The 23,389-nt window shown below is 47.0% G+C and overlaps 9 protein-coding genes across 9 annotated transcripts; 4 read left to right on the top strand and 5 right to left on the bottom strand.

Moving 5' to 3' along the window:
- Positions 1-140: 140 nt before the first annotated feature.
- On the bottom strand, positions 141-1,108 carry BGW36DRAFT_285257 (uncharacterized protein; the record flags this gene model as incomplete). The annotated part of the gene is made up of 2 exons (XM_046210305.1): positions 141-774; positions 846-1,108. 2 exons carry the CDS (start codon positions 1,106-1,108, stop codon positions 141-143), a joined length of 897 nt encoding a protein of 298 aa, XP_046077341.1.
- Positions 1,109-2,591: 1,483 nt separating this feature from the next.
- Positions 2,592-3,893, top strand: BGW36DRAFT_421312 (uracil-DNA glycosylase-like protein; the record flags this gene model as incomplete). The annotated part of the gene is made up of 3 exons (XM_046219546.1): positions 2,592-2,965; positions 3,019-3,475; positions 3,546-3,893. The coding sequence occupies 3 exons, from the start codon at positions 2,592-2,594 to the stop codon at positions 3,891-3,893; spliced, it is 1,179 nt and encodes a 392-aa protein (XP_046077342.1).
- Positions 3,894-4,300: 407 nt separating this feature from the next.
- Positions 4,301-6,029, bottom strand: BGW36DRAFT_353173 (thioredoxin-like domain-containing protein; the record flags this gene model as incomplete). Its single annotated transcript, XM_046213407.1, has 3 exons — positions 4,301-4,676; positions 4,790-5,608; positions 5,665-6,029. 3 exons carry the CDS (start codon positions 6,027-6,029, stop codon positions 4,301-4,303), a joined length of 1,560 nt encoding a protein of 519 aa, XP_046077343.1.
- A 1,042-nt stretch (positions 6,030-7,071) lies between these two features.
- BGW36DRAFT_421314 (putative autophagy protein Atg22) lies at positions 7,072-8,848 on the bottom strand (the record flags this gene model as incomplete). The annotated part of the gene is made up of 2 exons (XM_046219547.1): positions 7,072-8,654; positions 8,719-8,848. 2 exons carry the CDS (start codon positions 8,846-8,848, stop codon positions 7,072-7,074), a joined length of 1,713 nt encoding a protein of 570 aa, XP_046077344.1.
- Positions 8,849-9,959: 1,111 nt separating this feature from the next.
- On the top strand, positions 9,960-13,293 carry BGW36DRAFT_392512 (putative RNA polymerase II holoenzyme/mediator complex component Rgr1; the record flags this gene model as incomplete). The annotated part of the gene is made up of 2 exons (XM_046217704.1): positions 9,960-10,670; positions 10,723-13,293. The coding sequence occupies 2 exons, from the start codon at positions 9,960-9,962 to the stop codon at positions 13,291-13,293; spliced, it is 3,282 nt and encodes a 1,093-aa protein (XP_046077345.1).
- Positions 13,294-13,669: 376 nt separating this feature from the next.
- BGW36DRAFT_353176 (uncharacterized protein) lies at positions 13,670-15,121 on the bottom strand (the record flags this gene model as incomplete). The annotated part of the gene is made up of 2 exons (XM_046213408.1): positions 13,670-14,797; positions 14,861-15,121. 2 exons carry the CDS (start codon positions 15,119-15,121, stop codon positions 13,670-13,672), a joined length of 1,389 nt encoding a protein of 462 aa, XP_046077346.1.
- A 631-nt stretch (positions 15,122-15,752) lies between these two features.
- BGW36DRAFT_353177 (uncharacterized protein) lies at positions 15,753-16,586 on the bottom strand (the record flags this gene model as incomplete). Its single annotated transcript, XM_046213409.1, has 4 exons — positions 15,753-15,845; positions 16,010-16,124; positions 16,220-16,489; positions 16,543-16,586. 4 exons carry the CDS (start codon positions 16,584-16,586, stop codon positions 15,753-15,755), a joined length of 522 nt encoding a protein of 173 aa, XP_046077347.1.
- Positions 16,587-16,998: 412 nt separating this feature from the next.
- On the top strand, positions 16,999-19,247 carry BGW36DRAFT_421317 (putative GTPase activating protein; the record flags this gene model as incomplete). Its single annotated transcript, XM_046219548.1, has 8 exons — positions 16,999-17,025; positions 17,091-17,106; positions 17,186-17,195; positions 17,282-17,395; positions 17,464-17,924; positions 17,985-18,868; positions 18,938-19,030; positions 19,083-19,247. The coding sequence occupies 8 exons, from the start codon at positions 16,999-17,001 to the stop codon at positions 19,245-19,247; spliced, it is 1,770 nt and encodes a 589-aa protein (XP_046077348.1).
- Positions 19,248-20,170: 923 nt separating this feature from the next.
- BGW36DRAFT_366075 (putative mRNA splicing factor) lies at positions 20,171-23,331 on the top strand. Its single transcript, XM_046214707.1, has 2 exons — positions 20,171-20,615; positions 20,742-23,331. The coding sequence occupies exons 1-2, from the start codon at positions 20,233-20,235 to the stop codon at positions 23,179-23,181; spliced, it is 2,823 nt and encodes a 940-aa protein (XP_046077349.1). The 5' UTR covers positions 20,171-20,232; the 3' UTR covers positions 23,182-23,331.
- The last annotated feature ends 58 nt before the right edge of the window (positions 23,332-23,389 follow it).

Here is a 23,389-nt window from a genome sequence, read left to right on the forward strand (position 1 = left end):
ACAGGTGGGTCTGAAATTTGAGGATAATGAGGAAGGGGCTTCTCTAACACCGTAGGCGAACCGCCCCGAACAGTTGACATTCGAAACCGAAGCCGCGGCTGTTTCCGGGGAATAGGGCGAGGCGATGCCTGTTCTTGAAATCAGCATTTCTTGGTCAATTTGATTGAAGGGAAGGAGGATGGTAATACCACGCCTTTCCTGCTAGCCACACCGACCAGTCTTTGGATCTCCAGTGAATACCTGGTCATTTGTGTCAAGGCTATAGCAAGCTTATGCACACTTCTTTTCAGGCGTCTAAGTTCGCGATTCCATCCGTCGACATTACCCACCATGGCTTCGCAAATAGGATCAAGTTCGGGAGGTCGATCAACCCATTCTTTTCCTACTTCTTTGATATAGAATGCAAGCCCATTGACGGATTCGTTACCTTTTCTTATGTCCTTTAATGAGTCATCCATAGCTAAGGTGGAGCGGGTTATTATATGCTCGATTCGCTCGTTATCTATAATAACTGACTGCCGGAACGTCGGATCCTCCAGCATCTCGCTGAAGATGGACAAGTTTTCGAGTGGTAATCGAAGGAGATCAAAACGTTCTGTGATGTCATTGAGAGCCAGTTGGAGATCATCTGTCGTTCGTTCAATAAACCCATCGATATCGGATACGTGAGTCTGGAGAATTTTGACCACGTGGATCTCTGACTTGGCTAGGTCATTTGCGAGCAGATGTAGACCGAAGCTTATTTGAGCGACGATCTTCCAAAGAGGGTGATATCTTGCGTCCAACAGGTTAGCACCAATGACGAGGCTCTGCATTTACCAATGCTAGACAAATAAATCCCTTACCTCTCACCCGGCCTTTGGCGCCATCTTCTCCCACAAAGGCGTTCATATTTAGGTGACGTCAAAATCTGGTCTCGCCGAGACTGCGTATCAATAAACACCTGCCATTGCAGGTACTTAGGGTCGGCCGACTCCGTTATAGACTCTTCGAATGGTCCCTGTAGTTGGGAAAGCGGATGGGTCGGATACTCGCTTGCATGCGAGTTAGTGGACTCTGCTTGTTCGGCGTTTTCTAGCCATTCTTTGTCGCTCGACGTTGCGGACATTTCATTGGCAACTATATAATTTGACGGACTTTGGAGTAGCGTCTCGAAGACGATTGAATAATTCCGGGTGCCGTTTTGCGTGCTGCAGTTTGAAGAAAACCAGTTTGTCTATAGTTAATGAATGGATGCGCTGACAAGCGACACAATGCTGGCGGGTTTCGTTACATATAGATTTCTATAGACGGTAGTATTTGTATAAAAAACCGGATAATGGCTAATGATAGGAAGATTTGGCAGCCCTTCTACCGCCTACACTATGTTAGACGGAGCGCTGCATTTGCTAAAGATCAACCCTACCCAGACTGCTGAAGCCAGTCATCGGACCGGTAGAGGGCGAAAGTGCCAGCTGGTAGGCAAAGGAAAAGACACGAAGCAGTAATGAACGAGGGGAAGACACAAAGCGGCCGAGGATGAGAGAGCCAATATTACTATTGAGGCGGTAGCAATCGTAATAATAGAACTACGTATGCTTCGGACGCCTCTCCGCCCCAAACCCAAACCTGGACCGACATCGATGCCCCCGCTAGTGTGCCGATAGAGCCATGGCGGCCCTCAGAATCAAGCTGGACAATCTTAAACAAGGCCACCATAATGTTGGTCTATCGCCACATTCGCCAGTGCCGGTCCTTATCCCGTGTGCCTGGATGTACGATTGGCCGATGCGCGCGGTCCCTGGCAGCAAGCCCCGCAGACGGCGCGGTGGGCTGGCTACACTTGTAATTTAATCTACGGACAGGCTAAAGCTTGAGGCGTCGAAGGGAACCAGCGGAGTCTTGGATCATCTCGATTGCCTCCTATCCTGGCCTAAGGATCGGATGGCAGAGCAGCACGGCGTGACAGCGTCGATGGAAATGGCTCGATGAAGCTCGGCAGATGGCAGTTCTTGTGATTGCGGGTTGGGCAGCCAGCCAATCACGGCCAGACCAGAGTGTTGGATGCTGTTAGCGATATTTGCTTGATGGAAGCCCGGTTCTTTCATTTGCTGAGGCCTGTTGATCGGCATAAACTGCATGAGCCCTGCACTGTCTGGACTCTGGTGTGTTTGAGAAAGCGAACGAGCCTTGCCGTGCTGAGTAAGGAACGGGTGGTAAATGCTAGAGCAATACTAATATATGTGAACATTTTGTATTGTCTATGAGTGGAATCTCCAAGAAGTCTATATTTTCAACCTGGCCTCAATTGGTATAAATGTAGGTGCAAGGGAGAAAATCTTGATACTATATTCAAACTTGTGTCCGATACGCCTACTGCCTATGGCTGCGTGAAATAATTGAACGACAGTCTAACCACATCTGGACTAACTACTCCGAGTGTTCTACGCGTACGACTCGCGCGTCGCGGTCTTGCCATGGCTCAAACATGCTGTTGAGGCTCCGAATACACACGTCACGTACCACAAGCCATCCTCGCAGGTAAAGCTGACGACAACTCATTTCGTGCCCTGCCTATTCCCGTGCCCCTTCACTTCGACTGTCTGTTCAACATGTCATCCCTCAAGCGCAGCGCAAACCAGATCTCTAGCTCAGCAGCGACCACTGCTGCAAAGAAGCAAAAGGCTAATGCCAGCATTACCTCGTTCTTTGGAGCGCCAAAGCCAAAACCAAATGCCTCTCAAGGTGCAGCGACTGCTCCACCTCCTTCCGTATTTAGATTCAATAAAGAGAAATGGGTGGCATCGTTAACCGCCGAGCAAAAGGAGCTGCTGCAGCTGGAGATTGATACGCTTGACGAGAGCTGGCTAGCCCATCTCAAGGAAGAGGTGGTCACTCCTGAATTCCTGAACCTGAAACGCTTCATCAAAAAGGAGAGGGATTCAGGTGCTACTATATTCCCTCCAGAAAAAGACATCTATTCATGGTAAGCATTCTTCGCCGTTCCTTGCAACCCGTTGTCTTGACTGACAGAACCAGGTCTCGCCATACTCCTTTGCATACTGTCAAAGCAGTCATTCTCGGCCAAGATCCTTATCATAACCATAACCAAGCTCATGGCCTTTGCTTCTCGGTCCGCCCACCAACGAAAGCTCCTCCGTCTTTGCGAAACATATATATTTGCATTAAGAACGACTACCCATCCTTTGAGATCCCTGCCACTGATGGCTTGTTGACACCCTGGGCCGAGCGTGGCGTTCTCATGCTCAACACTTGTCTCACAGTCCGAGCCCACAACCCAAACAGTCATGCGGGTCGTGGCTGGGAACGGTTCACACAGAAGGCTATTGATACAGTTGCAAAAGTAAGGACCCGCGGTGTAGTGTTTTTGGCCTGGGGAACTCCTGCCGGTAAAAGGGTCGCCGCAATCAACAAGGAAAGGCACAATGTGTTGCAGTCTGTCCATCCAAGCCCTTTTAGTGCTAAAAACGGGTTTGTATGTTTTATCTCTACTCCTACGCCTATTGATCAACTTATATTCTTCTTACTAATGGTGATTTTCTTAGTTCACCAATCGCCATTTTAAGCTATGTAACGAGTGGCTCGCCGAGCGTTACGGAGAAGATGCAATGATTGAATGGAGTCTAAACCCAAAGAAACCTGTTTTGCCCGCAAACCCGGCTGCCAGTCAAGAGCAGGTTGAGCCTCTTATTGAAAGCAAAAATGCAAACAAGCAACCCGCCTCTGCCGACTTGAAGGATAACGTGGAAGCCGGCGTTCCCGCGGAACCTGATTCACTATCTGATGCGGATGATATTGACGCGCTCGAAGCTTTGGCCGCTGCTGAAAGTGATCCAGTTTCGATTCATGAGCCTTCTGATAAAGAAGAATCAGATCCCAAGAATGACAAGTGAAGGAGGCGAAGTAGATGTATCTTCGTGCCCATTCTGAATCCATAGTTTCTAATATTTTTGGTTGTTTATATCATGTTAGTTTTTCGACATGATGGATTATTGGATTCTCGCTTTGTCTCTTCGTTTCGGGGTTATTATTGGGCGTTCATTGTTTGGAGTGAAATTATCAAGTAGCTAAGCCAGCCGAGTTTTTTTCAGGACAAAGATCCTAATGTAATACATACATACACGGTTAATAGATTCTGTTGCACGGAACTGAAATATCGCTGAACAAAACACTTGCGGTCATGTCATAAAAACGAAGCTGCTACGTGTGGAGTGTGACTACCGCAAGACAATTTAACCGAGCATAGGAAATACATTGTTAAGAATAGAAAAATATGTTGTTTCAACTCAAAGGACATAAACTACAGTTCATCATGATCAGCGGTGGCAGGCTCCTCGCTAGCCTCGCTAGCAGCCGACTCGGTCTGAGTTGGGGCAGCAGAGCTGGTAGAGGAGGTGACACCGCCTTCCTCAGGCTGAGAGACCTCGTCAACGGCATCAACTTGATGTTTACCCTTTTCCTTGATGAATGTAGCCAGGTCCTCAATGCTTCTCGAGCCGGAATATTCCACTGGCTGGTCCTTGGAGCCGGCGGGGAACAATTTAATCGTAGGGAAGCCTTGAATTGTCTCTGGAATGTCGTTGGCAGTTGCGTCAATCTTAGCGACAGTCACCTTAGAGGCATATTCGGGGTTCTCGGCATAGACCTTGGCGAGTTGTTCATATTTGGGGGCCAGACTGTAAATAGAATTAGCAAACATTTATATTTTGTGTTGTTCAACCGTCCTCCCGCAACATTTGGGATTTCGTGCCAAAGGGTAGACGGGACTCGGGGAGAAAAGGGCGCTTACGCTTTGCAGTGTCCACACCATGGGGCATAATACTCGACGAGAACATCCTTGTCATTGTCGATGACCAGTTCTTGGTATGAGTGGGCCACGACGACAGTAACAGGTCCTTCCTGGGTCTCCGGAATGGGCTCAGACTTGATGCTTGGCTCAACTTTACCATCAACGACATCTTGCACAAACTTGCTAATGTCTTCCACATTGAACTCCTTAGACTGGTCGAATGGGAACTTGAGGTTCTTCTCGGTATCTTGAATAGCGAAGGCAGGGAATGTAGCAGGGTCAAGGTTGAGGTTTCCAGCGTGAGCACCAAACGCCTTGGCGTCAATAGTAGCGAAGTTGATCTTTCCGCGGTGTTTCTCAGCAACTGGACGGAACTCCTCGGCATACTTCTGAAGCTCCTCGGGAGTCTCAGCGAAGATATAAGCCAATGGGATTCCAGCCTTGATGTACGAGGTGTAGGTCTCGGGACCAAGCTCGCCGACCAAAGGTGTGCTAGCTGTCTTGATCCAGGCAAGAATGCTCTCAGAATCCAGCTTGCCGTCGTAAACCGCCTTCTTCTCGTCAAAGTCCTTGTAGAGGACAATCGAGGGTTGCTCGACACCCTCGGCCTCGGCAATAGCTGCGTCATCGCTAGAGCCAAACAGGAAATTGTCACGCTCCGAATCGGCTAGACTAGTGTATGCCTCGTTGACTTTCTTGTTGTCCGAAGGGATGTATCCGATGATGACGACTTTGTCTAAGCTCTTAAACTCCTCGAGGTTTTCCTCGTTAACTGGAGATACAGCTGGAAGCGACTGCTTGACCATATAGGAGACGAGGCTAGATATCACTGTTACATGAAAGCGCATAAAACAGTATTTTGGACGAGAACTTACGCTCCAGTCTTGCGTGCGCCAGCGTAAGGCTTGACGGAATTCAGTCCACGGAAGATCTTCAGAGTAGGATAACCTTCAACGCCCCATTCTTGGCAGAGGTCTGCCTCTTCTGTGCAGTCCACTTTGACCAGGGGTATATTCTTATCTTTTAGTTCAGTGGCAGCAACCTCATACTCGGGTGCCAGTGCCTTGCAGTGACCACACCAGGGCGCAAAGAACTCTGCCAGGACAAGATCGTGTTCCTTGATGAAGTCTGAGAAAGTGTCTTTAGTTAATGACAGGACATTTGACTCTTCAGCATCGCTGGCGGACACGACGGCCGAGGCTCCTAGGAGACCCAGGGCCAGTGAGTAGAAGGAGCGCATGATGTAAGTGTAAGAGAACTAGATAAGACAAGCCCCCGATAAAACAGCAGTAGGAAGACACGGGGTGAATAAAAGAGAGATAAAATGCAATGAGTCTCCCTTCTGTCTTGTGCAGGTGAAAAGAAATGACAGGTGACAGATAGCAGAGATGGGAAACTGCAACGCACGGGGAGGAACAAGAGATGAGGCGGCTGTTAATAAGAACGAGCAGCTTCCAAAGGACAGTTTGTTCTTTACTGAAACGGGAAGCGCGTGGAGGAGCCGGGCTTGGCGCCGCTTTAACAAGCAAGGGTGACCAGCGCGCAAAGTGATTTGATCGCTATTTAATAACTATTAACCATCTTTCCTTAACCAGAATCAAGAGGACGGAAGAATAATTGCCCATGAGACACTCTGCAGTCGGTATCCTGCAGATTCCAGGTGTCTTTTATCCAGCTCAATTCCATTATCGGCATCAGATGTCGGGAAGAGGTCTGTCTGGCCGCAGTATGTAGGAGCCATGATGAGGAATCCGTCCAACTACGTGCCTTTCATACTTGTACGTAAAAACATAGCTAATGAATACGAGTACGAACCCGGTCCATCTAAACACGAGGCACTTAGCAACGGAAAACCCTCGCTCTTACCACCTGAAGTGCTTCATAAGCCTATCAAGTATCAACACAGGCTGGAGATGTCCCATTGGCTGAGCCACTCTGTTCCGGACTCCGGCCGCCAGCGGGTCTTGAAAACTATACTTAGTAGCACGTCGCTTCACACTTCATGGAGCCTCTCGAATCTCGAATTCCAATGGGAACTGTGCCTGTTTTGACACTTGTGATGCTATTCAATAGTTGCATGAGATGAAGCTGAGTACTATTAGTTGAGAAAGAAGAACCGAGAATTGCGTATTGCAATGCATACTCTAACAGAAGACCATGACAACAACGTGGATTTGCCCCAATTTACTCGACATCAAAACGCAGCACAAACATTGAAATACCAGTTTTATTGCAGCTTATGGCAGCTCAATAGCTCTCAAGGGTTCTCTGTACACAGTCGTTTATTCACTTTCTCGTTCATCCAATTCACTAGCCAAAGCCATTGCATCTCGCTTCCCACGTTCTACATCGACAAGCAGCATCAATGGCAAGGCAAGAAATATCAAAATGGCCAAGAACGCAAATGCCGGCCTGATCTGACCATAGCGACCCGTAATCGCGCCTACAATGGCAGGACCAAATACGCTTGAGCCTTTGTCGGTGATAGCATAAAGTGCAAAAAATGCCGTCTCGTAGCCAGGAGGGATTAACTCTCCGAACAGACTACGGCAATATGCAGACAGCCCACCCATTGTGAGACCATAAATAGCCCCTAATGGAAACACTTCCCAGGGCTGTTGTAGTCCTAGGAACCCGAGTTTTTGGATTCCAGGAATGTAGCCTAGAAGGCCGTATAGTGGAATGAGTTCCAACAAGCAGATGCAAGCAATGATGGTTCTTTCGGTACGAATGGCGAAATAGCGAGAGACATAACTCCAGGAAAACGCTCCAACGAAACCAGATACTGTTCCAATCACACTGATCAAGCCTAGTGCAGCAGGCTGCATATGAAGCTCAGTTTTGGCGAACAATATAGCAGTCCCGCTGACAGTTGCAATTCCATCGCTTAGAAGAAACCAAGCCGCGAGAAACAATCCAACATCTTTGAGACGCCGCGCTCGCATGATGGTTTTACCAAGTGCCGTCCAGGAATACACCATGTAGCCGAACCATGTACGACGACCTTTGCCTGACTCTGGCAACGGAAGTGGTGGTCCTGGGCGGGGTCTTAACCATATCGTCGAAGGAATAGTGAACAGAAACCACCAGAGTCCAATGAGGAACATGACCAGACGCAATGAGAAGGTTGTCTGATGAGTGAGCTGGACCACTAAAATGCAAATGACCTGTAGTAGGACAGCTCCGATATAGCTGATTCCCATACCATAGGAGGAAATCCCCGTAGAGAGTTGTAGAGCAGATGTTGGCCGGTTCAAACCGTCTGTCTCAATGCCTCTAGATATTGCGGCCGCATTCAAGCCTTGTTGAGATTGAAGCAGCGGTGTATTAACGCTAGGAATCGGAGAGGAGTCAACAGTCTCATCGGGTTGCTCAACCCGAGGCGCTTCCGCGACTTCCTGTAACATCGAGGGATGGTGTCGGACGAGAAGAGGAAGAAAAGAGTTGAGAAGCACAAAGGATGAGCCGAAACAGCTATTTGCAACAATTGCTACAAGTGCTGCTATTACATAGAATTGAGGCTGTATAGCAATAAAGAGCATCGTTGAAACAGAGCCGACGAAAGCAAACACAACCAAAAGAGATTTCCTATAACTACCATGGTCTGCAGCCCCAGACATGGTTATTATAAGCAGTGCTTGTATCAACACACTGATTGAGAATGTGTACATAGCAAAGCTTGCAGTATTAATCTCAAGCCCCAAGAAGTCGACGACGCATTGCATCGGGCGCTCCGGCTTCATCACCTCATTGTAATAACTTAGTAGGCCGACTGTTTGACTCGGTTGACAGCGTTGGCTCCTATCTGTTACGAGGTGACCCCTATCCCGAGCCATTTGTTCCAGAGTCATGGGAAGGAAAGAGCCTGCAATGAACAGTGAGGTTAGTGATAGGCTTCCGTTAATTGTGAACAGGCTAGATGATAATACCCATTGCACACACAACAAAGACTTCCGCGGCCCAGCCATAGCTGTACCAGCCCGCCAGCTCTTTTCTGCTGGTTGGTCTGGTGTCGTCGCCCGGGTACTGGGGAGGAAGTAACGGTTCGTTCTGCGACATCATGAGATCGTTAGGTCCGGAACCGGCGAAACCGAATGACGCATCGCTGAATAGAAAAAGTAGATGCTGAGTGCTGTAGGACGGCCTCGGTCACTATCAGGAGGAAGCCATAGGAGACCTGGAACTCATTATTATGATGATTAACATTGGGTATATGAAGAGTTGCAGTGGAGGAGGCGTAATTAGTAGTTAGCTCATAATAACCTGCTAAGTCACTAGGTCTGCCCAAAACAGGTTGTTAGCGCCAAGCGATTAACTTTCAATCCCAGCGAATGGGGCGCGCGTGATCATGGCATGGCCCGGCTCCACTGTGTATTCTACGTTACAGGCCGTACAGGTGATGGACGGCGCATGTTCAAGGACAGGAGTGAGGGTGAAAAGAAACAGAGGATAAGATGAGGGGCAAGAGAGCAGGAACCAGTAGTAGAGCGTTTTGGGGAGAACTTTACTGGGTTAATTAACTAATCAACTAATTTTGTGTTATCATCATACGAACGACGGGGGCCAGCCATAATATATGCCTCAGGCAGCACTGCTCCTTCCTGGCGTCGCACTTGCCGCCAAGCGCCGTCACATCGCACCTGCCTTCATGAAAGCAGTCCGCCGGCGATGATCTAATTGACCGCGCAAGCTCAAGCTGCGATTTTCCTTTCTTTCACACCGTTGTTGACGCTCTTCGACTTCTGATTTTATGTTCACTCGTTTTTCGTCTGCCAACTTGCGGTTGCTCTGCAAGCGCATGCTCTTTGTTTGCAGGCGAAAGGGATCGGCCTGGACGCTGTCTTTTGCGAGACCACCGATACTCCTGTACCAAGAATTCTCTGCTCCGATTTAGACTCCAGACTCTATATTCTTTCTCGATACCCTTCGCAGAACCCATCTGAAGGCCCGAAGTCGCACGCTCCGCGCCGTGCCGGTGCTTTACTTTCGACCCATTCTCACATACTCCGAACACTACCTAAACCAGTGTAAGATTACATGAGCCGTCGAAATCTTCTGGATGTCATACCACTGAAACATTACCAACCGTGAGACGAGTATATGCTACTTAAGCTGTGCTTGTCCAAAGGCGACGCTCACTGGAAGGTCGTACGGTAGACTGATCCCAGTAATGCCTGGTCTCGTCATGGACGATGCCAGCGCGAGTGGATCCAGACAATGGGCGAATTCACATGATAGCCACGGTCGAGATAGGGCAACAGATCTGTCGCATAAACAAAATGGCGAGACAGGAACCTCAGGCAAGGCGTTACAATACGGAAATGGTCCGAAAGAAAGCGAATCTTTCAACTCCTTAACAATACAGAAACAGGAAAAACATACTGCTGTTATTCCTGATATAACACAATGGCAAAACCCCCCGGAGCTTTTGCATATCACACACGGATTTTTTCCTTTCGCGCAACTAGTAAACAGGGCTGTCCAGCAGTGTTGGAACGAGCTCTCAGAATTGGTTACCGAATTAGCAGAGATCAATGTTGCATCACAGCCATCGCAAGCGGCTCTTGCTAATGGCAAGGCCTTGGGAAATCAAACAACGGAGAATGTGCAGAAGAAAGTCCGACTTCTAGAATTTGCACAATCGAAAAGGACTGAATTCATCAAGCTTCTAGTGCTGTCTCAATGGAGCCGCCAAGCTGAGGATGTCAGTAAGCTGATTGAATTGCAAAGCTTTATTAGGGTGCGGCATATGGCATATCAAGCTGCGATTCAACGAGTGGCAGATATGAAGAGGGATCTAGTGAGGGCTCAGGTTGCAAACCCAGACTTAGAAACAGCCTTAGAAATCTTAACGACAGGCCGTATTGCTAACATGTCAGATGTAAGCATTGTCACCACATTTATTCCCACACTACTAATATGATTCCCTTTAGCTTGGCTATAAGCCTCCAAAGCCGCTAAGTGCCAGACGCCTCTTGAAAACCTTGCAGAAAATAAATCGAATTATCAGTACACGCCTAGTGACGTTTGATTCAATACCGGTCTCGATGAATAATTACCACGTTCACGATGGCCGCGTCACATTTTTCGTGCACAAAGAGTTTGAAATCGATCTATCAATTGCCGAGGAAGATCCTCTTTCTCAATTTTATTTCATTGACATTCGCTTCCTCTTCACACCATCCTCCCCTATACCGAAAGGCCGTTTTTTTAACGAACTTGACGTACGGATCAACAATATTCTAAAATCACACGGCCTAGCGGGCTGCTTTGACTTTGTCCACAATCTTGTTCTTGTGAACAAGATAAGTATCCTTTTTAAACAGGCGATTGACCTATCAAGAGGGCAGTGGGCAGGCGCTTTGCGCGTCGAGTTGTTGCATCGCATCCTAGTGGTACAGTACTGGCCGGACAAAGTTGGATCTAAAAGCTGGGTAGAAATTGGTGTTCAAAGTGGTCGTCAGCAACATCGGCAAATCCCTTATATTGGCCTTCGTTGGATCCGCGAAGGAAAAGTAGTTGACTCATCGGACGTCGTATTTGATATGGAAACCCTCTCCATGGAGTCTATTTTGCGCAGCGTGATCGCCATCCATACCTCTCATTCACTTCTTTCAGCTTACGATCGTATCCGATCCGAAACCTTGTTTGCCAACCGTCAGCTTTCAATCAAAGTTCAAATGTCTACGGTTGAACCTGGAAGTTGCTGTCTTCACGTGCAACTAACTCCATCCCGCCATCTTGATGCATCCTTAGAACCCGTTTCTGGTTCCATATCTATACATACCAAACCGTCACTTTTATCTCGCCTTGAGAAGGGGGTTGCTGCAGAGGACGACCTTGCTGCTCGCATATCTCGACTTCGTTGCATTGCTGCGATGGAGGAAATTGAGTCTAATGCAAAAGTCATTGGATGGGAAATCATTGATCATCGGAGATTCAAAGTTGATATACGGCGACTTTTCCCTAACAATATTCTACGCGCTTCTTTCTTCCGCAATCGTGTGTGGGGCGCATCATGGATCATTGCGGCAACCACCAGTCTTAATGGCGATGACTGGTGGATACTCCATCTCAAACCACGACCTCCTTCGAACCCCAATCAAATCGAGCAAAATCGCCCAGCTGCAGGAGGATTTTCTATCCAATCCACGCGGGTTCTAGAAGGGAACAGGTTACTGTATCGGCAGTTGTCCAGTCGCTTCTTCGCAGACCTCGATTACTCATTAACCGGTATCCTTGTAATGCACTCAAATGCTTTATGGCTGACAGAGTTGGCATGTTTGAGTTCTTTGCCAACAGTGGGACAGTTACAACTTTCTTCCAATTTGGAAGTACCATGTCTCCATGTAAATCTGCAGATGGAGAAACTTCCTGAATCATTACGTATCCACCCACCAGCAGGTCTCAAGGGCAAGTCATATATCCAACATCCTATCACACTCTCATATCATGGATTTGATCATCAAGCAAGACATGCTATTGTGATGGCACATGGACGTTTCCATGGATCCTTGAGGAAATTGGGCCTTATGACATCTAAACTGGACGAGTCTGTACTTATCCGACAGAGAGGCACTGCCTTTGCAATGCGCTTTGTCGTTCCACCAGGTCAAACAATTATTGTTGATCTATGTGAACGAATACAGCGACTCAATATGATCCTTTCACTTTTCGAAACTCTCAAGCAGAACAAGACTACTGTACAGACCGTATCTCTTTCACGACTGTCTTTTGTTTACGGACCACATGAAGACCTACGGGCAAGCATATTAATTCATATGAACGGGCCTGATAATATATCTGATGTTGATCCTTCCAAGTTTGGCTCGCAAAGTGGATCGCTTTTCAGTCTAAACCTTGATATCTTATTTGATCGCCCAAATCCTCACAGCCGGATCAGGCAGTCCCTGGCAACAATTTTGAATGGAACCGGCTCGGGCACTGGAATCGGTTCGGTTTTACAACTTCTCAGACTTACCCTCCCGCTACTCCGCGCCTTGGACCGCCTCGTTACTAAGCCTCTTCATAGTCCCTCTTTAAATATACAAATATCAGTTCGGGGTGCCAAAGCTTACCAAATTCGGTACTCCGCTTTGCAATTCCGGTTTCTTTTAACAACCGGATATCACCGTGACCGTATTATCTGGACATTGAAAGACACAACTAAATCGCAAGACAGACGTGAAGCAGACGAACCTATTGCAGCAAAGCTGCAAGAAAAAATATACCGTGGAAAGGGACTTGGCTGGCACGGTCTCGGAAACGGCGCTGTGGCCGAAGTGGAACAAGTAGGTAATCTGCTTTCTGAACTTGACTCTTGTTTTTCAGATGTGTCTATTCCGGTGGTCTCGGAACATCCACCGGCTGGTACTGCAGAGCAAACATCTCGCAAAGACACAAAGGATAGTGGATTCGGTACGAAAGAGGGCCCTCAATCCTCTCGTACCACATTGCATACGTCGAACAAGACGAAAAATCGTGATGTAATTATGATTGATTAAATTCCAACAGTAACTTTAGATACATTGATAGCAGTATTTAATTAATACCCAGTTTTTTAAAGCATTATATCATTTCTGTTGAAAAGCTCCCATGTAAAAAAGAAAGAGAAAAAGCACTTTACAGCAACAAACTCAATGTGACCACCGTATAGTAGTGTGAAACTGCATTTCATCTGACCAAACTCAACGAAGGAAAAGGGAAAAAATACATGGGTGCGATGAAGAAGGTTATGAACGAGGTCCATAGTAATAAGCTGGTCGATATTTTCAAGCCTCTAACTATTATCCTGGGGTAAACGATGTAAGTGGATTTATGAAGAGGGTTATTATGTTAGAACTAGGGAGAACCAACCCCCTTGTTGGGCATGGATTCAGTTCATCGTGCATAAGGATGAAAGCCTCTGTGACCACCTCCACGACCTCCACCACGATAGTTTGCCCCGGGTCTGCCGGCGTTCCTAGGACCAGTGGGTGCATTTGCAGGGGCAGCACTCATCGGCTGAGGAGTTGTACTTTTAGATGACCCTGCTTTGTTTGGGGTCTGACTCGCACCTCGTCCCATCCCATTTCCGCGTCCCTGAGGACCTGTCGGAATATTTGGCTGAGGAACTTCGTCGTACATGCCTTCCCAAGATGTGGGGCCTCCTTGTTGGTAAGGAGAGAATGAACGGTTGTCCATTACCCGGCGAGCCTGTTGTTGTTCGTATTTCTGCTGTTCAAAGGCCAATTGTTCGTGGGCATTATAACCAGGCCCAGTCCGGTTGGCAGCGTAGTTTCCTCCCATTCCCATCTGCCCACTCATGTTACCCTGACCTTGGTTTTGCATTTGCTGCATTTGTTGCATCTGTTGCATTTGCTGCACCATAGCTGGGTTCATCATGTTCTGCATGCTTTGTTGGCCTCCACCTGGTGATTGACCTCCTTGTTGACCACTAGCCATTTGCATCTGCTTCATTTGCTGCATCATGGCTGGATTCATCCCAGGCATATTCATTCCCGGCATACCCTGACCTTGATTGGCTGCCACAACTGCCATCTGTTGCTGCATCATAGTAAAATACTGCTGCATCCTCTGCCAATATTGAGCCATCATTTGCGGGCTAACACCACTACCCATACCCCCCTGACCTTGACCCGATTGCTGTTGTTGACCGCCTTCACCCATCCCCTGACTATCACCTCTGCCCCGACGACCCCTGCCCCCGTCATCGTCTCTCATGTTGCTCCTTGGCTGGGCTTTCTTGACCTCGATAGCTTTCCCCAGGATCTCCAAAGGCCGTGAAAGCGTTGCTTCTACCGCAGCTTCGCTATCAAACGTAACGAATCCGAATCCACGTGGCCGACCAGTGTCTTTATCAATCATCAAAGTCGCATCTACCACACGACCGAACTGCATAAAAAATTGTTTAAAGTCCTGTTCAGTTGCCTCTTGACTGACTCCGCCCACAAATATTTTACTAGTCTTTTCCTGCTCATCACGAGGGATAGCACGCTTTGGGTCAATCTTCGCGTAATATTAGCCTAGTCCTGGTCTAAATTAAGCTAGAAGGGCGAAGTGGTGTCTTACAATCTTTCCATCCAAGTAATGTTCCTTTACCATCACCGTGTTGACAGTCTTTGGGTCTCTGAACGTGAGAAAGCCAAATCCTCTAGATCTTCCTGTCGCGCTGTCACGCATGACAGTGCATTCTTGGACTTCCCCAAATTGTGAAAAATAGTCCTTCAGAGATTCTAAGACATAATCAGTCAATAAACAGCTACCGAAAGAGGAACATATGCAATGTTTCATACGATCTGTAGTCTCCCAATTGAGTCCTCCGATAAACATTTTCCTGCAATAACCAACAATTAGATGATCAGAACCATTCCAAATCAGAGTCCAAATATAACGTTAAAAAACAAAAGCAATTAGATGGGGGATATTCAAAAGTGTGTCCTCGACATGGTGGCGGTAATGGGTGACCATTCTGTGGGATCAGAGCTGTTGCATTTTTACATGGGATTCAACGTTTCAGCTTTCAGATAGAGTATTGTGTACACGTTTCCATCGACAGTTTCAGGTCACGTAATGTCAATTACGTGCTAAAATGGTCGTATAAAGAACATGCAGTGCGTCTAGCTGTCAATCACGGGATGCAAAACACCAGTAAAATTCGAGTTTGTGCGAACTTTTACGCGTTGATAGACTGAAAAAGAGTATATAGTTCAGGCGGCGCAAATCGGCATTGGTTGGCTGGACCGTGTAAATGGGTGATAATTCTTCTTGGTCCAGATTGTGTAAACCAATTAATTTCCCGCGGTAGCTAGATAAAGCTTCTCGATATTTTTCAATTGCGAGACAGTCGAATTGTCTATATGCTGCTCTGTTCTATCAAACTGTATCGACAAGAAGCTATATAGTATCAACTGTACTATAGTCGCTGACGACATCGGCCGCGTCAAATACGACACAGTGGCCTTCAGTTCTCATCGACTGCACTTTGACAGTATGCTGGGTCAATTTTGACCACTATTGTAGCACGTCCGCAGATCTCCGGGTGTCCCCTTCTAACCTGCCCACAAAATCGTAGTTGTTATGGAATATGAAGCCTAGCACATACACCGCCGAAAGCAAGGCAAAGCACATGGCCGAATCCTATGCCTAATGCACTCCCTCAAACCCCGTATCGGGTAAATCAACATATCCATCCTGATATGCACTTCCTTACTGACACACCCGCCGCGGCTCACAGATGGAAGAAAAGTCCTCGGCAATTGTCCCTTGCGATGCACTTTGCAAAGCATTCTTCAAAATCGCAGAGATGAAACCCACACCAGTGTTTACCAGCCGCCTTTGCGCCAACTAGAGGTTGACTGATGGCGTATTCGAAAATACGATCACAAGAAGGAAAACAAATGACAGAGAATAATAGAAATATACACTTACCCATCTTCTTTAATGCCTGTTCCCTGAGGTTCGGCATCTGCAGAGCCTGTTATATCCGCATGCTGAACACCGTTGTCGTATCCTATGCTACCTGCCTGAAATTCTTGCGGGTACTGGTTGTGAGTTGTGTCATTTACCGCGAAACTTTTGGTATCGGCACCATAGCCCTCATTGAACTCGTCTGGTTGGGGAGGAAACGACGCTGGTTCAGGCGGCTGTGCAGTGTTTCCTGTTGCGGTAGCTTGGTTGGCTTGCTCATCGGCATCATACCTTAAGAATGACTGCTTAGCATGTCCTTGCATACAGAAAGATTGATTACCTACAGGTCAGCGAAAAGATCTTCTTCAAGATCTTCTGGCTCGGTCATCCTGATTCTATGCTGGCCTCAAGGAAGAATGACTGAGATGGCCCGTGAAGAGCCTGTATAATTGTATGTGCACCTCAAGTGAGCCCAGTTCAAGGTCAAAAATGAAATGACCTGACTGTGAAGTTGTGTTATTTTGGGGGGATGCTGCAGTAGATTGAGGTAGGGAGTGAGGTTTGACAAGGGCTGTCCAGCACTTGAGGTGGATGACAGAGGAAAGTGGAGCTGTTGACCGCCCGGCAGAATGGCGCTCCGGGGGCAGCAGCGGCTATCGGCCCTACATCATGCCACCAGAGCATCTATCGTTGTATATTGATCTTGATAAGCATGCATGATAAGAGATCAATTGGCCTATCCTCCCTTCCTTGATATTGCGAAGGGCTGTCATCTGGTAGATATCTAGCCGGTCACAGCGATGGCCAACAAAAAGGCCCAACAGCAGGTCAGTCCTGCTTTCTGGCTTCCCCTCCTCTACGAACGAGCTAACCCTTGCGGTGTGATGAGCAGGAAATGGTACAGGTTGGTTCGTACCTCTGTTTTCTTCAATTGCAACCCAAGGCATACAAACTAGTCTAGCTAATATTTGACCAATATTTTGGCAGACCGCTCTGAGTATGTGAAGTCCTGTTCCAACGCTTGTGATGGCTATTTTGTCTTATATCCAATTTCAATTTTACCATTTGCTAACGTCCTCGAAGAAGGAATACGTCCCCGTTCTGGAAGTCAAAGGCAGCGGCTGTTCAACGAAACAACAAGCCCTATGACACCAACACTGTTGTTGGTGCGTCCTACTCTCACGCTGATATTTTGAAGTACGTACTTATTACTATTGGTCGTACATTGGTATCTTTATGGCTAATTTAGCATTCGTTTGTTTTAGAAGCATGTCTCATGTCCTACCTCGTACTCCACCACGGTCTGGTCCTCCAACAAGCCAGGAACGTCACTCTACAACTCCCCCAGCTCGTACTACCACATCTCCCAATCAGTCCTATAATAATGCTTATTCACAAGATACGGGGAGTTGGACACACGATAATGATACTTTAGATGAAGATGACTATGACGAGATTGTGTATGATGATGACGAAGATGAATTTGGTCTCCCTAGCATTGCCAGTATGCGCAAAAAGGGAAGAAGCACGAGAAAGAGCGATTCTGGGAACAAGAAAAATAATTCAACATCTGGAAACAATACTTTGAGCCTGAATTACGAGCTTGCAAGCCGACAGCGAGCTAATAGCTCCGACATTGCGGAAGAACGAGGTGTATCCCTATACCCATCGGCGAAAAAGAGCGAAGGCAAAATCCTTCGACCGCAATATAAAGAAATTTTGAAAGGTAAGCTCACCTATTTCTTTATGTTCTTTATTGGTCGCCTACCTAACTCAAAATTCACAGATCCGGCCAACTCTTTAAATCTTATTAACCACTCCCCGCCTGCTTCTGATGCTCCACCCAACCAATGGGAAGAGCATTCTGCCCGAATTTCAAGAATTAACAAATTTAAACGTATTCTTCAAGCGAGTACGGTGTCTTTATCAGAGCTTCGTGATTTAGCTTGGTCCGGAGTCCCGAATGAAGTGAGAGCCATGACTTGGCAGCTGCTTCTCGGATATTTACCGACTAATAGTGAACGCCGTGTCTCAACGTTGGAGAGGAAACGTAAAGAGTATCTCGATGGAGTTCGCCAGGCATTTGAGCGAGTAACGATGACTAGCGGTTCCGGGTCAAGCAACACAAACTCTGGTCGCGGTAGGGGCTTGGACGAAGCAGTGTGGCACCAAATCAGCATTGATGTTCCTCGCACAAGCCCTCATCTGGAATTGTATGGCTATGAGGCAACACAACGCTCCTTGGAAAGGATACTTTATGTTTGGGCGATTAGACACCCTGCTAGTGGCTATGTACAGGGCATCAATGATCTTGTCACACCATTTTGGCAGGTCTTCCTGGGTGCCTATATCACGGACTTTAACGTTGAGGAAGGGATGGATCCTGGTCAACTACCCAGGTCCGTCCTTGATGCTGTGGAAGCAGATTCCTTCTGGTGTCTAACAAAACTACTCGACGGAATTCAAGACAACTACATTTATGCTCAACCAGGTATTCACAGACAAGTGAAAGCATTGAGAGATTTAGTCAAACGGATTGACTCAGGCTTGGCCAATCATTTAGAAAGTGAAGGGGTGGAATTCATGCAGTTTAGTTTCAGATGGATGAATTGCCTGTTAATGAGAGAGATGAGTATTAGGAATACTATCCGCATGTGGGATACTTATATGGTAAGACTTCTAGATTTTGCTCTCCTTGCCTATTGGACAGTCTTCACTTGCTAACAGCTTATTGAATAGGCTGAAGAACAAGGATTTTCAAGGTTTCATCTTTATGTTTGTGCAGCCTTCCTTGTGAAATGGACTGACAGGCTACTCAAAATGGACTTTCAGGTAATGAGGCTGTTAATCGCATCAAGTATCCCTTTACCTAATGAGAGAATAGGAAGTCATGATGTTTCTTCAGGCGCTACCTACAAAGGATTGGACCGAGAAGGAAATTGAACTGTTATTGAGCGAGGCCTTCATCTGGCAGAGCCTCTTTCAAGATTCAAGCGCCCATCTGCGAAATGCCGATGAAATTACATCAGGCACCGATGCACTCCGATAACGGGACTAGCCCTCTGACTGTCATTGAAAGGCACAAATCAGTGATACATATTAATATTTCGAAAGCCATTGTTCTGTCCAGCTATCATCATCGACTAGTCTTGACCAAAATAGGCACGGGCCACTACACAAAAGGCATATCATTAATAGATATCTCATGCCCTTCTCCATTCCGAAAGGAAGGGGCCCACGTTCATATTTTAACCTTGATGTCAAGGTTCCTCTTACCGATTGCTAAAGGATCCCAAAAAGACTACAGCAGGGTTTCATCGTTGGATGATTTCATTTAGATTATCAAATGAATCGTTCGACTAGTCTGAATTTTCCATAAGATTATAACAATTTTCAGGTTGATGTCTTGCTCTGAAGATGTGGAGCGAGTGTTCCCGTCTCCATGTTCCATGATACGACGGGATCAGGCGTTCTCAGCGTAATGTATGATCGGCTACTTCATAGATTGGTGTTTCAGCAGCGCCACGGTGTCTCATCTATTGACCCAACCGATATTCCGGCGATCTATGTATAAATTTCCCAGTGTTGATTGATGAATACGGTATAACAGCCGAACTAACTCGGTCTCTGGCTGGCAGGTCTAGCGCGTTGAGGATATAATAAACTAATATATATTTATTGACTCGCATGCATCTATCATTAATGTATTGATCTATATAAAATAATGATACTTTGATACATGCGCCCAACCGCCATTATACAACCGCTTTTTTATTTTTATTTTTTTCGCAAATTCAATACCAGTGTCTCTTGTTTTCCACATCGTCATCATACTCCTATAATAATAAAATTCTGGTATATACTGAAACGAGCTAGTCTAAAGAGTGAATCGTTATCTGTTCCGATAAGCTGTGCCTGACAGCTTTTGCCACCTGCCGACGGGCTGGGAAACTCTTCTTAGCCGCAACCTGTGAAATACAACCTCCGAGCAACACAGCTTTTTGAGCCTCCCCTCCTACACGGCTCATGCCAACATGTCTTATAATAGGAAGGATTTCCTTACGCAGGCGGCGCCAGAAAATTATGTCGCTGGTCTTGGTCGAGGCGCCACTGGATTTACGACACGGTCAGACTTGGGTCCAGCGCGAGAAGGTCCGACACCAGAACAAATCCAGGAAGCTTTAGCGAAAAGAGCCCAGCAACTTGGTGCCGCGCCACCTACAGCATACAACGCAGGACGTGAGAAGGGAGGCAAGGGCAAAGAACACGAGGAAGAAGAAGATGATGAGCGATTTCAAGACCCGGACAATGAGGTCGGGCTCTTCGCATACGGCCAATATGACAGGGAGGATGATGAAGCAGACCGCATATATCAAGAGATAGATGACAGGATGGATAGGAGACGAAAGTCAAGAAGGTTAGTCTCACCCATCAATTTCCTATTCTTTTCATTTCAATCTTGCCTTTGGAGATCATTTCAGTTTATCGTGTCATCTCTGCGTTGTGAACAGAATGCCGACTTGATATATTTCGCTATTTATAGGGAAGCCCGAGAACGAGAAGAACGCGAAGAATACGAGAGGAATAACCCCAAGATTCAGCAACAGTTCGCCGACCTCAAACGGTCGCTAGCTACGGTTTCTGACGACGATTGGGCTAACATTCCTGAGGTTGGCGATCTTACGGGGAAGAATCGACGTGCTCGACAGAATTTACGACAAAGATTTTATGCTGTTCCGGACAGCGTCATTGCGAGCGCTAGAGACTCAACTCAGTTTGAAACCACTTTAGCCGAAGATGGCACGCAGACGGAAAACCCCGACACTGCAGGCACAGATGGAAGCTTGACAAATTTTGCGGATATCGGTGCTGCTCGCGACAAAGTTCTTCAAGTACGCCTTGACCAAGCAGCACTTGGTTCTTCAGGTGATGCAGCATCGGGCAGTGCGACCAATATTGACCCGAAAGGATATCTTACGAGTTTGACCAAGTCAGAATTGAAGGCTGGCGAAGTGGAAATCGGCGATATCAAGCGCGTGCGGGTCCTTTTAGAATCAGTTACTCGCACCAATCCTAAACACGCACCTGGTTGGATTGCCATCGCTCGTTTGGAAGAACTGGCAGGAAAAATTGTCGCTGCCAGAAACTACATCGCGAAGGGGTGTGAATTGTGCCCTAAAAGCGAAGATGCGTGGTTGGAAAATATTCGACTGAACAACAATCATAATGCCAAAATCATAGCAGCGAATGCTATCAAGCATAACGATCGATCCACTAGACTATGGATTGAAGCAATGAAGTTGGAGTCTGACATCCGTGCTAAGAAGAATGTCCTTAGACAAGCTCTTCTTCATATTCCACAGTCTGTCGCAATCTGGAAAGAGGCTGTCAATCTGGAAGAAGATCCCGCAGATGCACGACTTCTACTAGCAAAGGCTACTGAAATGATTCCTCTATCTGTGGAGCTTTGGCTTGCGTTAGCCCGCTTAGAAACTCCTGAGAATGCACAAAAAGTGTTGAACGCGGCCCGCAAGGCCGTGCCGACAAGCCATGAAATTTGGATTGCAGCTGCCCGATTGCAAGAGCAAATGGGCACAGCATCTAAGGTCAACGTTATGAAAAGGGCTATCCAAGTGCTTGTTCGTGAAAATGCTATGCCAAAGAGGGAGGAATGGATCACAGAAGCTGAGATTTGTGAAGAAGAAGGAGCAATCCTGACATGCGGAGCAATTGTCCGAGAGACTCTCGGTTGGAGTCTCGACGAGGATGATGATCGGAAAGACATATGGATGGAGGACGCCAGGGCAAGCATCGCTCGTGGCAAATATGAAACTGCAAGAGCGATTTATAGCTATGCGTTGCGTGTTTTCACGACCAGCAAGACCGTCTGGCTTGCGGCTGCTGATCTAGAACGAAACCACGGTACTAAAGAGGCCTTGTGGCAAGTTCTTGAAAAGGCAGTGGAGGCTTGTCCTCAAAATGAGGTTCTCTGGATGCAGCTCGCCAAGGAGAAATGGCAAGCTGGGGAGATAGACAGTGCTAGACTGGTCCTGAAGCGGGCTTTTGCACGTAATCCCAATAACGAAGATATCTGGCTTGCGGCTGTCAAGTTAGAGACGGACGCCCGCGAGACTGAACATGCAAGAGAACTACTAAGTACTGCACGTCGCGAAGCGGGCACAGACCGTGTTTGGATCAAAAGTGTTGCTTTTGAACGCCAGCTGGGAAATATGGACGAAGCATTAGATCTAGTCAACCAAGGCCTACAGCTTTATCCCAAGGCTGATAAGCTTTGGATGATGAAGGGGCAAATATACGAGTCGCAAAAGAAGTATCCTCAAGCGAGAGAAGCTTATGGCACTGGTACCAGAGCGTGTCCTCAATCCGTGCCGCTATGGCTTCTTGCTTCTCGTCTTGAAGAAAAAGCCGGTGTGGTAGTGAAGGCACGTTCGATTCTTGACAGAGCCCGGCTGGCTATTCCCAAGAATGCCGAGCTATGGACTGAAAGTGTCCGAGTTGAGCGACGTGCAAACAACATCAGTCAAGCTAAAGTCCTGATGGCCAAGGCTCTTCAGGAAGTACCACAGTCAGGACTTTTGTGGGCTGAGAGTATTTGGCACCTTGAACCTCGAACTCACAGGAAACCACGAAGCTTGGAAGCAATTAAGAAGCTTGACAATGACCCGATTCTATTTGTGACCGTTGCGCGTATCTTCTGGGACGAACGACGATTGGAGAAGGCCATGACATGGTTCGAAAAGGCCATTTTATCTGATAGTGGAATCGGCGACACTTGGGCCTGGTACTACAAATTCCTAATTCAACATGGCACTGAAGAAAAACGACAGGATGTAATTGCCAAGTGTATTATTAGCGAGCCAAAACACGGTGAGATATGGCAGTCAGTTGCGAAGGATCCTGTAAATTTCCACAAATCTACAGAAGAGATTTTGAAACTGGTTGTGGAACAACTGCCTCGCTGATGAGAGTCAAATGCAGGCTAGGGCTATCATTTTCTCATAGATGAACATTAGAGCTATGAGACTGTATTTTAAATTAAATATTTTAATGGGAGCTTATGATTCTCTAATGATTGACGCTGCACCAAGAAGCATTGAAGTATAGAAATATCACAGAGTATAGTCTTCACAACTAGAGTGCCATGTATTTGCAGTTACTATCGTATAGACA

Source organism: Talaromyces proteolyticus, assembly GCF_021365285.1.
Source record: "Talaromyces proteolyticus strain PMI_201 chromosome Unknown BGW36scaffold_1, whole genome shotgun sequence".
NCBI classification, from domain to species: Eukaryota; Fungi; Ascomycota; class Eurotiomycetes; order Eurotiales; family Trichocomaceae; genus Talaromyces; species Talaromyces proteolyticus.

Excerpts from the sequence above, each read along its gene's own strand:
- BGW36DRAFT_366075 (XM_046214707.1), top strand. The coding sequence starts at position 20,233 with ATGTCTTATAATAGGAAGGATTTCCTTACGCAGGCGGCGCCAGAAAAT. Across the intron at positions 20,616-20,741 it reads AGGAGACGAAAGTCAAGAAG|GGAAGCCCGAGAACGAGAAG; the intron begins GTTAGTCTCACC and ends CGCTATTTATAG.